General features: G+C 43.6%; 2 protein-coding genes across 3 annotated transcripts in view; both read left to right on the top strand.

Annotated features, from left to right (window-relative positions):
- The first annotated feature begins 1 nt into the window (after position 1).
- Positions 2-8,349, top strand: zc3hc1 (zinc finger, C3HC-type containing 1). Of its 2 annotated transcripts, none has more exons than XM_064344860.1 (10): positions 2-162; positions 2,126-2,228; positions 2,883-3,033; positions 3,460-3,543; positions 3,647-3,774; positions 4,151-4,299; positions 4,697-4,931; positions 5,480-5,680; positions 6,261-6,485; positions 7,195-8,349. In XM_064344860.1, the coding sequence occupies exons 1-10, from the start codon at positions 134-136 to the stop codon at positions 7,261-7,263; spliced, it is 1,374 nt and encodes a 457-aa protein (XP_064200930.1). In that variant the 5' UTR covers positions 2-133; the 3' UTR covers positions 7,264-8,349. The 2 variants fall into 2 exon arrangements, with proteins under 2 accessions (XP_064200930.1, XP_064200929.1); XM_064344859.1 differs by lacking the exon at positions 2-162 and adding an exon at positions 968-1,154.
- Positions 8,350-12,636: 4,287 nt separating this feature from the next.
- Positions 12,637-14,175, top strand: part of ube2h (ubiquitin-conjugating enzyme E2H (UBC8 homolog, yeast)) — a 33,613-nt gene continuing 32,074 nt past the window's right edge. The window contains exon 1 of the mRNA XM_064344854.1: positions 12,637-12,914. Within this exon, the coding sequence (XP_064200924.1) occupies positions 12,862-12,914 (53 nt within the window). The 5' untranslated portion in view covers positions 12,637-12,861. The remainder of the gene's footprint in view (positions 12,915-14,175) is intronic.

The following is a 14,175-nucleotide window of genomic DNA, read 5'->3' as shown; positions in this document are numbered from 1 at the left end:
GGCCTTTAAATACCGCCGATCTGTCAGATAAACCGGTGCTGTGAGTTCCGCAAGACGGGAAAGAGAAGAGATTTGTGTACAGAAAGCGGAATGCGACTACATTGCTTTGGAGATATGGAAACCTCATCAGAAGATGGCAGTACACAGCAATGAAAGCGAAAAGTAATTATTTTGGGACTGTGCCATTCAGATGCTGAAATGACAAAATTGTGTATTCTGTGTTTAAACCAATCAGAGTGTTGAAGGGCCGTCCACCCGGTTTCATACGTACCAGCCTTACACACAGCTTGGTGAGCCTGGCAACAAGGTGCAAAAGGAGACAACATACTTTACACTTAGTGTAACAAAGATTTCTCCAGACAGTCTAGAATTGACTTTTGGCTTGTACCCAGAAATATCAAATATCAAATGGCGGACATTTCTGTTAATGTTCTTCCCACTCCACTCGCAAACCACTAGTAATATTAACATACAATTTTATACCTGTCCTGGTGTTACCAAATCGTCTTACTGGAAACACAATTCGTTATGGAAGATTTAGACTGTTAAAGCAGAGATCACTTATCTCATTACTTTTTACAGAAGGCTAACAGAGAATTCAGTAGTGTACAAACAGTGAACTTTTTTAATTTTAAGCTTCCAAGTATTTTAAGAAATTACAGTAGTCATTTTGTCAGAATTTGAAAAGATGAAGATGGTTCTATATTTGGTATAAGACAGCTATACAGAAACAGATTGTACAAATATGTTTGATTTGCAGAACAAATTAGATTACATTTACTAAAGAAAGGTTGGAGGAACATGACAGGGGAAAATGACTTGAGGAAGGCGAACATAATTCTTTTTTTTTAATTAGGGCATTATTAAACATCATATGTACTTATAATTTCTTAATTTACCATAAGATGATGGCGTTTAAAGCTCTTAAAAAACAAAAAATAATAAGCTCGTAAAGCGGAACTTCATTAGCGGAGACTTTGAGGGACAGGGGAGGAAGAAGTTTAGGACGGACTGAACATGGCGACGTTTGGCGGTTGTGGGAATAATCGTGTTGATAACTTTGATGGCAAAAATAAGTCTCCGTTAGTTACACCGCAAAAAGTTCGTGAACTTCTCAATGAAGGCGTTGTTTCTGAGGAAAGAAGACGGCATTGGTGAGTTATTTGGAAATCCCTGCACGGTTTTATTGTATAACTATGTAACTGAAGGCAAAGGGGCGTGTTGGTAAGCTAGCTGAGCGCCCTATAGCTAGCTATGATAGGTAGCAAGTAGCTGCGCGCGGCTATGATGAAATATGTTCTTGTTTTGCAGTTTGTGAGCTCAAGATCATAAATCGCCCAGCTGAGCTATCGCTATCTGGCGGCTTCAGCTGGTGTGTGGCTATGGGCTGTTGGTAGCGGCGTGCTTGTTATGTAACCAGATAAAATAACGCGAAGAATGTTTGCAAAAATAAGCACATTTGAAATCTGTTAAGCAGATGGCATTTCTGAACGCAAATGTGGCCATCCAATTAACTTGCGAACTTCATTTCTTACTTGACTGACGAGCGTTATGTAATTTATACATGTGCACCTAGGTCGTTAACTTTGCCTGGCTTTATTAGCTGACTAGGCTAACATTTTTTGCTGTTCTTCTTTCCTCCCTTCATCCAGAAATATACTTTGCCCATTAATTTGCAAAAGTAGTTGGTATTCCTTGGCTAGTCCTTATTTTGTTAGATAGATAAAAGTTTATTTTTAACAGTACTAGGCAGAGTAAAACTTTTGCCAGCTAACTTTAATACAAGAAAGTACACCGTTATTGTGCAGACTTAGTTGGTACGGGATATTGAGGTGTAAGTTAATGCTTTGATGGAAATAATGTTACAAATAAATGTCTAATTTATAAATAAAATTAACGTAACATGTTACACCTTGAGTGCCGTAATGTGGCAGTCAAAGCATTTATGGTAAGGCATAAGAGAAGGTATACCTAAAAGCTTGTATGCACAGTTGGAAGTAATGCAATGGAGATGTTTTGAACTCATGATTGCATTTACATCCCTCAAATGTACACATGCCCCAAAGACTAAGATTAACCTAAAACTGTCAACAAATAATTCCTGAACCCCGTTTCTGTGTTTCAGTGTGGAGCAGGAAGCAGAACCAGTGAATCCCAATGGCCTTGGAGCGGTCCCCTGCGAAGCCGTCAGCAAAGAGGCCTTCTTCTCACGAGTGGAGTCGTATTCCATATCCTTCCTCGCGTGCTGAGTTTTATTAATGTACAGTGTGAGACAAAAATGCAGTACAATCCCCCAAGTACTGGGTATGTACCAAGTACCAGGTAAATATGTGCAAAAAATAGAGAATAATTGGGTAATTGCCACTGGTAAAAATAGTACACAATTACCCTGGGGCTATAACCAGTCTAAGCATTTGATAACTACGAGATAGTCACTTGAATTGAGGTAATTGAGGTGTTTCGAAGTAGTTCAGTGTTGGTTTCTTAGTATTTACCTTTTTTTTTTTAAACCAGTGGTAATTACTCAATTATGTGGTATTCTCTCAACATATTTACCTGGTAAGGGCTAGCTACAGCTAATTTGACAGGATCTCACTTTCTCATTCTATATTACAGGCATTCTATGACATCACAAAAATGTGACATATGTTATCATTCTGTAGATTGTTGAAAAAGGGAGGTGGGGCTAAAAAAAAAAGTCAGCTATTGGATCTTTTAGAGCTTATCTCTTGTCTTTAGTTCAACAAAAAACATTTTTTTAACCTTGTGAATCATGAAATCGGACGCCGCCTTCCAGTTGGCTGGTGTACGTCATTTGATGTAATATCTGGCGCTTGCCCTTTAAGTTGCTCACGGTCAGTGTGTTCCTTTACTGCGCGCACTGTCTGAAATGGGCTGGGAAGCCCGCTGTCCTCTCCCCCCTGAGGTGTGCGAGGTACGGCTGGATCAACATCGACTGCGACATGCTCAAGTGCTCCAGCTGCCAGGCCTTCCTCTGCGCCTCCCTGCAGGCCTCCCAGGACATAGAGAAGTGTGAGCCTTTCCTCCGTCTCCATCGCTTCCCTCGCCGCCATTACATTACAGGCATTTAGCAGACTCTTACCCAGAGTGACTTGCAAAACATTTTACATAGCATCTTACTTTACCTCCGTTTATACAGATGGATATATATGGAAGCATTGCAGGTGAAGTACCTTGCTCAAGGGTACAACAACAGTGTCCAATGTAGGAGTGGAACCTGAAACCTTTAGGTTACAAGACCAGCTTCTTACCCATTATACTACACTGCCGCCACCATCGTGAAGGCAACCAGCTGTGGTGCTGTGGTTCATTTTTAAAAGCTGTGATTTGGGGTTTGAGTAAGTGGGATTGAGATCAAAAATATATTGTACGTACTGTCAAGGTTTTGCTTTGTAAAATGAGCGTTTTATTTGAGAGGGTTTATTCTCCTGTTTACAGATGAAGGACGGATACTAGAGTTGACGAAACTACTGCAGACGCAGCACGAGAAGTTCTGCTTCTGGCCTGATTTTCCCTGTCCAGGTAAAGAGTCTGTTTCGGGCTTGTTTTCTGGAGCTTGTTGGAACCGTGCCTTCGAGTCTTGAGTGGACGTGGCTTGGAGTTGAGCGTTTGCCTTTTTTCGCAGACCGTTTCTGGATGGTTCCGGTGAACGAGCCGGGCGTCCTCCTCGCCGCCTTCCTGGAGCGCTTCAAGAGCTCCTGCCTGCTGGAGCTGCAGCTGCCGGCCATGAAGCCCGAGCACCTGAAGAGCATGGTGAGCCTGGCTGCAGACCCACTCTCAGCGGCCCTACGCTGTATCTACGGCTACAAGAAAACCGGCTCTGCGAATCGGAGAAGATATGATGCAATGCTAGAAGAGTGTAGCTTGAAGAACGTGCAGTAACTGAGGTCCTAGAAATATAGCAACGTTTTAGAAGTGCAAGATCCCTTTTTGTAGTGTTGGCAAAAGTATGATTGAGCAAAGTCTAAGCGCAGTGGCTTCAAACTTTTCCTTTGTAAAACGGGAAGAAGGCAGATAGCGTTGCCATGGCAACCAATGAGCATTGCTCCTGCCGGGAGGCCGCGCTTTGATTGTGGCGTGTGCGTGGCCGCGCCACGTCATACTGAGGCTGTGCTTTGGCCCTTCCCAGTCTCTGACGGAGGAGGTGATGGGGATCCTGCTGCAGCTGATCGAGGAGGAGCTGAGGAAGGAGGGCCGGTCACCCGCCAAGCTGCTGACTGAGCCACTTTCCATACAGGTGGCCGCCTGCATCGTGGCTCTGTGCGGATGGGCTGCCAGGTAATGAGGGGAATTTTACCCATAATGTCCTTTTAAATATGATTTCCTTATTGTACTACAAATGAAATGGTATATGAATATTTTATTTGCAATATTTAACTACTACTATGCAACTTCCTGTTCAGGTTAATGTATCATCAGTCTCCCATAATGCATTTCTTCCCCATGTTTGCAACAATTCAATTGTCCAGCATTGCAGCCTGGGAAAATGAGAACTACAAAAAGAACATAATCACTTCAACGTGTAAAAATTTGTGTGAACTTCCTGTTCATCTTGAAACTACAATCCCCATAATGCATTTCTGCAGCTGAGCTCTGAACATCCTTCATGTTTTGTCATCTGAAACTTCCTGTTCATCTTACTGAAACTACAATCTCCCACAATGCATTCCTCCAGCCCCACCCTGAACTCCCTGCACCTGCCTGTCCTCACCTGCTCCTACTGCCAGCGCAAGGTGGGGCTGTGGAGCTTCCACCAGATCGAGGGGATGGTGGGCGACGGGGACGAGTCCTTCAGCACCCCCTCCACCCCAGGCCCCGGACCAGAGGGGCGGGCGGACCGGATCACGCCCTCCTCCCCCACGCCCTGCCGCATGAAGCTGCGCAGCCAGGACTCCGGCCGCCCTGAGCAGGTAGGCCCGCCCCTCGGCCCTGCGTCAGAGACGGGCGTCGGTGCCGTTTTGGGCTCTTAGAAGATGCCTGTGAAATTAGAACACTCTCCGGATCTGTAAATCCCGCATGTGTCACCAACCATGACGTGTTGTCGTTTGAAATAAGAATCGTGGTCTGAATATACTGGAGATTTATTTTTAAATTGTTGGCGATTAGCAGGGTTTTTGCTTGCATTTTAAGGATTAAAACTGGGCTGCCCTGCCCTGTTCCTGGAAATCTACCAGCTTGTAGGTTTTCGTTCCAACCCTAACAAAGCACACTGCATTCAACAGTAAGAGATGTCATTGTGCTGCTAATTAGTAGAATCAGGTGTGCCGAGTTAGGGTTGGAATGAAAACTTTCAGTAGATCTCCAGGAGCGGCATTGAGCAGCCCTACGTTAAAGTGTTTAAGTTTAAGTGTTTGACCCAGGTGTGTGTGTCTCTGTGTCTGTGTGTGTGTGTGTGTGTGTGTGTGTGTCTCTGTGTGTGACTGTCTGTGTGTACATGTGCATATGTGTGTCCCTGTAGCCGGAGACCTGCCCGTCCCCAGTGGCTCGAACCCGGAGCAGAGACTCCCCCAGCCCCAGCGAGGAGCCGCCCAGCCCCCTGCTCCGGGGCAAGAGGCCGATGACGCGCAGCCGCGGGCAGGGGGAGGCGCCCGGGGGGGAGGTCCCCTCCAGCCCCCAGCGAAAGGCCAAGCGGCCCCGCCTCTCCTCCACCGGCAGCCCGGTACGGAAAACACCGGCAAATACCGGGCAATACCGGGCCTGCCATTTCTCTACAGCTTTGTCTATATATTTACTTGCTTATTTACACTCATCAGAAGTTGTAGCAAGTTGAAGTTTAGACGTTATTACACTTTAACCATTCGCTAGCCAATGTTGACTTCCTGAAAACCCACCTGATTGAAAATGTGCTGCACCTTCACCATCTTTTCAGACAGATATAAACTAGAGTGCTTGTAATATGTCTTGCATTTATATAACGACTTGCTAACATGCAAAGCGCTATAGAATGAGGGGGAAACTCCTCAACCACCACCATGGTGATGCACGGCAGCCATTTTGTGGCAGAACACTCGCCACCCATCAGCTGAGGTGCAGAGGGAGATAGTGATTTCAACCAGTTGAACTGGGGGATGGTTAGGTGGCAGGATAAGGGAGCCAGGTTGGGAATTTAGCCAGGACACCAAGGAACACACTACTCTTTGCGATAAGTGTGAGAGGAGTGAGTTTGTGCTTTTCATCCATTTTATCCATCTCGCTAGGCTGTGCTCTGACACTGCTCGTCCTCTCCCCCCCCATCACAGGAAGGCCCCATGCACAGGAACGTATTTGACCCGGTGGCTCAGCACAGAGACTGGTGCCCCTGGGTGAGCACTGGGAGAGGTGACATGCACCGGGAGGCTCCGCCCACAGACCCCCAGGCTCCACCCCCGGATACGGACGACCCCCAGCCGGGCTGGAAGGCCTCGCTCTCCCTCTTCCTGTCCACGAAGAAGTGTCTGAGCCCCACAGGAAGCAGCCCGTCTCAGGTACACTTCACCTGCCGCGCAGTGCTAACGCTAACATGCTTACAAGTAAATGAATAATGATAAGAACTGCAGCAATAACAAATGTTAAACTACAATATATACAACTAAAGAGGTGATGAACCAGTCAAAAATATGGAATGCTTACATTAAATTGCATTTTAAAATGCATCTTTAAAAAAAAAAGAAAAAAAAGAAATCATGCCTGTCTTTGATCGTCAGCCATTTTGATTAAGAGCTGAAATGGGCCTCCTCCTGTGCAGTCACTGCTGGAGCCCAAGTGGTGGTGCACAGTGTGTGAAGACAATATGGCTGACAGAGTTTCAGAACGGAGCTTGTGCTTGTCTGCATCCTGAACTGACGGAGTTGCAGTTGCAAACTTAAAATTGGCTCACGAAAGCAATCGGTCATTCCAAATTGACAGAAACATGAAAAAAAACGAAAATTCAATAGAATACTGTTGTCACTTCATACCGATTAGTTGATAGAGGGTTATTGACTCTTCACTCGATACCTTTCCTAAAAATGAAAGGATAAGTTTCCAGGTATTGGCTTCAGTGCGTGTAGTGCCAAACAGCAGGATGGGTAATGTGTAAAACTGACATTTGTATGTTCTGTGCTAAAAACTGGTGTGGTTAGATAATATAACCTGTCGGCTCAGCAGTAGTGCTTAACTCATTTATCGCTTACACTCTCTCTGTCTGTCCTCCAGGGTCTTCATGACAAGTCGAAGAGGGTGTTTAAGATATTCCGCCAGTGGCAGGTGTCTTCCTCCCAGTAGCCCCTCCCCTTCCAGCCACGATGCATCGCCACATCTGGTGGAATATACTTTTTTGTGGGGGGGGGGGGTTTTCTTTTTTTTTTACACGTAGAGCTGATGCCTCTGGCATCTGGTAGTGGATTTGCTGTGTGCATTTTTTTTCCATGGGGAGGTAAATCTTGTTTACAGTGGGTGGCACGGGTGAACGGGGACGACGACAAACCCAAAATGGAGGATTGTGGTAGTGGGTGGAGCCTTCCAGAGGGCAAGGTGACAGATCAGTGTCACTTGTCTGTAATTCCCTCACGTGTCAGAAGGGGGAGCCCTAAGGAGGACGCAGTTAAACTCATCGCCTCAGAGACTGGCTGCCGGAGACGCAGCATGCTACAAGACACAAGGAAGCCGCAGCAGCCCTGGTACTTGGACAAGCCCCTCACCCCTCACTCCGTTACCTCACACGCGGACCGCCTGGTTGTTTCGAACCCGAGTCCTGCCCCGGGACAGAGAACTGTCTGCCCAGGAGGCGGAGCACAACGGGGGTACGATGACGGTTTTAACCCAATGTGGGGGCGCAATGATCGTTTTAACCATATCTACAAGGACACAAAGGTAACCGATTGCTAATACTGAAAGAACAGGCTTTGCTCATTGACTTACTCCAGTGAAACAAGAAACAGGCATTTGAAAGAGAAGCCATGGAGCCACAGGGAAGTGTTTGTGTTGACGTCAGATTCTAAACTGTGAATAAGCAATTCAGCGGTGTTGGAATTAGACACTTTTTAATGCTACAATGCACCTGTACTGACAGACTGTTTATTTTACAACCCTTCCTCCTGAACATTAAGAGAGGTTTTACTGCTGTTTGAACAAAGGGAAGGGCTTTTTTTTTTCCAGACTCGATGTGTTTAAAACTTTTGAGTATTACTCTTGTCTAGAGAACACACAACTGTGCCATTGAATATTTTTTTTGGTGAAAAGCTGTAAAATATTTTGACCGAGCTGCTTTCTCTGTAACTGCTGTTTTGTAGGTATTGTAGCCCTGATAAAAGTGCATGCATTTTAAGTCATTTCTTTTAATAAAGTTTTAATGCCACAGGTGATTAACTACGATTGCTATCTTTGCAGTTATTTCCATTTTGAATTGGCGCAGGGGATCATGGTCTTTGTGGCCTGGTCACATGGTTAGCAGTATTTGTTTTTCTATGAATGACCATCCTTGGCTTTTAACTTTAAAATGCATGTTTTCTCTTATTTCTGTTAATATAAGGGCCGTTCATGTCAAATTAACCATTTCTGTTAGGCGCAATAAAACCAACAGTAATGGGTGGGAAATACATTCAAATGTGTGCCATTGAATGAAACTTGAATAAAACAAATTGAATGACAAAAAACACCTAACTGTAATATGACGGACGGATGATATTGTCTTAACAACATGGAGGGGAAAACCCATCCTTGTCAGGGGATGACCTTTCACCTCTTTCATCACGAGCAGACCGAGTCTTGTTGGGGCTTGTAAATCGGGATTTGAAGTTGAATAGGTCATAAGAGCCCAAAACAACACGGCAATCCTCTTTAAAAGCGCGGGGTTGTGTACGTCCGTACAGGAGAGCCTGGCTGATTAAGTGTTTATGGTGTTCTCTTACTGTGTTAATCAGTGCCAGTGGTGTGAGAGCATGCGCCAGTAAGATTCCTCCAGTGGAAATGACCTTGGCTAATCCGCTGTGCTCTGTGGGGTGGCGTTGCCCCCCCCCCCCCCCACTCCCCGTGTTCTGCTATGGCCTGAGACGTGAAGGTGAGCTGCTATGGTATGGTATTTCTTTGTTTGTTATTTGTGTATGATTTCGATTACCTCCACACATTCAGTATTAAAAGCAGACTAACATTTCTGTCGCTTCTGAAGGAGGAATGATTTGCTGTGAAAGAAAAGCTGCATTATAACTGAGACAAACAGTGCCATGGTAAAGGCCATCGGTGCAGGGGAAATTGCATTTTAAAAGATGGCATTTATAGGTGTAGCTTTTGTTTTGAAGAAACTACAGGGACATGATCAAGGGTGAAATTGGGTTTTAATATGAGGACTGCCTCTGATTATTTGATTTGCAATTGATTTTCTTGGTAAAAAAAAAAGTTCAATGTTGAGGCGTTATATGAAAAACAGATTTGTTCTTATTGGGGATTTGAGGTGGTAAGTGCTTGAGATGCAAAGGGTTAATTGTGAGCAGTACTGAGAGGTCCTTAAGTCCGTACAATGTCTGACTTGGGCCTAGGCTGTGGCGTGTTGCTGATTATACTGTGTGAAGTCATAAAATATTCATCGCGGCGGTGGCGGCGTGTTAGCCTTCCGAGGCCTATCTGGCGGCCATGTTGTGTAATTACATTTATAAATTAGACGGCGCCCGCTGTGCTCTTGATTTTCAGAATCGGGTCGGCCTGGTCGGGGGGACTGTGGGGAGAACAATGAAATGCCCAGCTGTGAGAACCACGGGGACCTCTCGCGAGCCCAAGAGTGGGGCAGTACCGCAGGAAAAGCAATCCCTGTGATCAGTAAATATGCGTCCCTGGCTGCGTATGGCTAATCACACCCACATCGCGAGTAAGGAGGTCAATAGCATAAAGCGCGTTCGCATATTCACACAAAAACACAGCATATAAAATCCAAGGTCTTAACAGGGAGGAACGTGCAGACGGGTTCTTTGGCATGTCAATTTCATTAAAAAGGCTTTTTTAGATATGTATGTGTTTGTATGTGTCTGTTGGTTTTTTTTAAATTTCCCCTCAACCAGTCCATCTGTACTGTGTCTTGTCGCTGTTGGCTTCATGACTTCTTCAGGCTCCACCCCCCCTTACAGTCTGGTAGTGAGGAAGGAGAGAACCTGTGACTATCTCTCTCTCATCTTTAAAGGCAAGAGTGCTTTCAATATCGCTTAGGCCTGTGCAGTGAGTAGTGCAGTGTGTGTGTGTGTGTCCGTGTCCGTGTCCATGTCCGTGTCTGTGTGTTTCTGGTTGTCCATCTGCAGCTGCTAAGAGAAAGGGAGACATCCATTTCCTGTCAGCCATTTTGACTGCATTTGAGGTGGAGCCCAGCATTAGCCCTGCAGGCTACAGGAGCATAGTAAAGGTATTACGTTCCATTACGTTATGTTCAAAATGGCTTGCAAGCTAGCCTTTTGCGTAAGTGCGGCAGGCACCAGGTGAGCCCCGATAACACAAGACGCCGCTCTTCAGCAACAGCTTACCACAGGTAAGGGATCCCACCTTTTTGTACTCAGGTGTCTTGCTAAAGTCTGGCCGGTGACTCATCATATCTATTTCAGCAATGATTATATGGCCATTTTACTGAGGCCAATTACTCACTTTGGCTTGCTGCAATGCATTACCCCACCACCATCCTTGAGGAGCCAACGTTCCCGCCCCGCCACACCCCTCCTCGAAACGTCTCCTGAGGAGTTACAAAACCGTTCAGCATAAACTTCCTGTTCAATAGGTGGAACATTGGAAATGTAAACAAACATTCTGCCTATTGAATAAGCCCAGTGCCTTTGCCTTTGACCCCTCCAGTGATGAGCTGGCTGGGGAGTTGTGTGGCAGGGATTGTGGAAGCACTCCTGAATGGGCAGGGCTGAGCATCATGGGAAATGGCGGTGAGAGGAGAGTCTGTCAAGGTGCAGAAAATGGCCTGTGGGGAAGGTGAGCTAGTCTGCAGTACACCCCCCTGCCCTTCATTCAATTGCCCAAATCACTGAAACATTCGTCAGCAAACGGAGCTGAACGAGTCAACAAAATGGCTGCCCTCAACACAAGCTCAGGGAATGTTTATGGACCCAATTCAACACACAGTTTAAAATATTGACCACATTGCAGTGGCTCTCATTCAGGAAGGGATAAAATTGAAAGCATGGAAAAAAATCTAATCTGTTTTTATGGTCAGATGCCTTTCTCCTTAGTTTCCATCTGCACAGTAGGTTTTTTCCAAGTGAATCACTTTGCCTGAAAGAGTACCTTTGTTTTGGCAAAGTCCTGTTGAAGCTCAGTGACCTATAATTCAAGAATTATGATCACTGAGGTTTAACTGATGATGTGTCATCCATTTCACATACTGTTATACCATTGTGGAATTTAGAATCCTACTATTTTTCTGTTCAACTGATTACCCATTAAGAAGCCCCTGAATAATTTCCCAGTCTTTCTCTGCATTGTCTGTCTGCTTTTTATTGTGTTCACTCTGAAAAATGTCCACTGTTAGCCATTGAGTAACGTTCTGCGAAATAAAGATTTAATTTATGACCTTTAAATCTTGTTGTTGTTCTTACATTTATATATTCAGTGGTGCTTATGTTTTTACCTGGTTGATGTGTAATCACAGCATTGAGTTCTGATGTTGACAGTGAAAAGTGCACATTTACTAAACAACTGGTGCCGAGTGACTGACTGAGTGGTGGTATTTATCTGCATACAATGCTATTGTGCAACACAGAAGCTTGAAGATAATCTTTAACTTTTATTTTAGAGCCTCAAGCATTCTTTAAAATGTATCACAGCTCTTCCTTTTAGTTTAAAAAAAGACAAAGTATCATACTGTATATCGTGAATTGACTGTAGCTCCAATTCATCCTATTACACCTTTGTTACATAAGTTATCAACCAAAAAAAACACAACAATAGTATCATAAGTTGATTTACTTTCTTAAAAGGGCGTTGTAAATATCATTCTAAAGTGAGTTTCAATAAGATATACGAGCTAAATGATTAAGTTGCTAATGCTAATTTTACTGAGGAGATCCACAACAGGCGTATCTGATGTTAATGCCCAATCTGCACCCACAACTCAGCTGGTTTATATATATATATATATATATATATATATACTGGTTTCTTTTTGTTGTAAATAAAAATATTTCTGAAATCCTTACTCTTCATTTGGATTTCATACAGAAAATAAAATCAATTCCCTGGAAAAGAAGTGAAGTATAAGAATTCAGGGAAATATGGAAATCTTGTATTCGACTTCCTCTACTGCTTAGGCCACTATCAGACTTAGAATAATGTGATAACCATCCGCAACATTTAGGTATTAGTCACGTTACTTATATTGTTCATTAAAAAGGCTTCAGACCATCTCCTCTAAAATCATATAGGCTAAAGCTGGCAATGCTAAAGGTGGTGATTAGTTTTACAACCAGTGAACATTCAAAAAATGTAATTTCTATTTGCTTGTCATGCTGTAGCATACTTATCAACATGTTGTTTTCAAACATTCGCTGTGAAAAGCGCAGAGAGGAGCATTGAAATCAACGCTCAAATTTATCCAGACTACAACTGAAGCATGCGATTTGTTTTGACGCTTAAGCCCTCCTCTTTAGTGCTGTCGATGACATATGACGTAATCGGCGGAGGGATAGAAGCTTCAGGACAGAGAGAGAGAGAGAGAGCGAGAGAGAGAGGGTACTGAAATAGAGAGAAATTGCAACGGAGAGAAAGTGGGGGGACCGCGTAAAGATTGTATATTGTCTGCCATTTGTGCAGGCCAATGAAAAATAACAAGTAATATAAAAGTCAAACGTTCGAGCGACCGACAGAGGAGATTATTGCACTGTTATTCTACAGAGGAATATAAAAATGTCGTCTCCAAGTCCGGGTAAAAGGCGAATGGACACCGACGTGGTGAAACTGTATCCTTTTAAGAACATAAACAACAGAAACAGAAGAAAAGATATTCCCTTGTTATACCGCATAGTAATGACAGTTGTTTTAAAAACAGAGTTATAACGTGTAATCTGTGTATGGTATTTGTTTGCCTTGTTTACATGTGTGAGTGAATAATAATGTCAGAAAGGTTGATGTTTAAGGTTTTTTATGACAAAAGTGGAAATGCTGTTTTGATGATCGCCAGATGATTCCACATCGGATTGCCCATAAAAATACCTAGCTAGCTAGAAATATGGATTGTTAGCTAGCCTACAGTCATGGGCTTACTGACGACCTAGTCAACATTATCAAGCTGGTTATCTAGCCAGTAAAGCTAAGTCGTTGAAATGTTGAAAACGTCAAATATGTCCTGCGAAACGCTTTTGTCATTTTGTTTGCTCAGTAGCCAGCTAGCTGGATAACCAATAAGAAAAATTACAGTTATTGTTGCACCAAATTAAACAGCTGTCGATAAGTGCTTTACACATAGCTAGCAGGCCAGTTTTTATTTTTGCTTTTAATATAACGTTACTTGGCTATTATTTTTTGAGCATGTAAACTGGCTAGGTATCTATGCGTCTTAGTTGCTAGTTAGCTATTTGAATTTTATTGATTTGGAACCATAGCTAGCGTTGTGCTAGGCTAACTAGCAAGCTACAGTGTTAATGGTGGAATGAAATAAATAAATAAATAGATACATAGATTAATCGGTACACAGCCAGGCTGTTTCTACACAATAGGTCAGCAAGGGACAAGGTAATTTCTGGTTAGCTTGCTAGGTACTCACTTCGAAGAAAATTTAGTGAACACAACGCCTGGTTGCTAACGCCTGTTTACAGGCCGTATTTGGATATTTCAACTGTTGACTAGTACTGGCTTCGTTTGAGACAAAACGTTTGATTTTCCCCTTCAGTCCATGAGATCTTGTTTACTGTTTGGAAAGATAAATAGTTGACTTCTGAAATGTTAGGGGGTTGGATTTTACGCTTTAATTTGGCTGACGTGCTACTTACTGGCTATCCTGACTACAGTAATCTTGTTTCACCTTGCTAGCTAGATTAACATTAAATATTTGTGTTGTTTAGCTAATAACATGGTGTCATTGTGAGAAATATTGGTTAACTAATTAGGATGACTCGCTATACTTCAATTTCCAAATAGATTGTTAATCTGCTCATGCATAACAGGGAGTGGGAACTAAAAAAAATGCGTTTCTCACGATATGGCATTTAGCTAGTTTTATTC

This window comes from Anguilla rostrata, chromosome 7 (assembly GCF_018555375.3).
Source record: "Anguilla rostrata isolate EN2019 chromosome 7, ASM1855537v3, whole genome shotgun sequence".
In the NCBI taxonomy this organism is placed as follows: Eukaryota; Metazoa; Chordata; class Actinopteri; order Anguilliformes; family Anguillidae; genus Anguilla; species Anguilla rostrata.
The sequence above is the reverse complement of the archived record's forward strand: the minus strand, read 5'-3'. Positions and strand labels throughout refer to the sequence as shown.

Excerpts from the sequence above, each read along its gene's own strand:
- zc3hc1 (XM_064344859.1), top strand. The coding sequence starts at position 1,018 with ATGGCGACGTTTGGCGGTTGTGGGAATAATCGTGTTGATAACTTTGAT. Across the intron at positions 1,155-2,125 it reads GAGGAAAGAAGACGGCATTG|TGTGGAGCAGGAAGCAGAAC; the intron begins GTGAGTTATTTG and ends TCTGTGTTTCAG. Across the intron at positions 2,229-2,882 it reads CACGAGTGGAGTCGTATTCC|TGTCTGAAATGGGCTGGGAA; the intron begins ATATCCTTCCTC and ends TACTGCGCGCAC.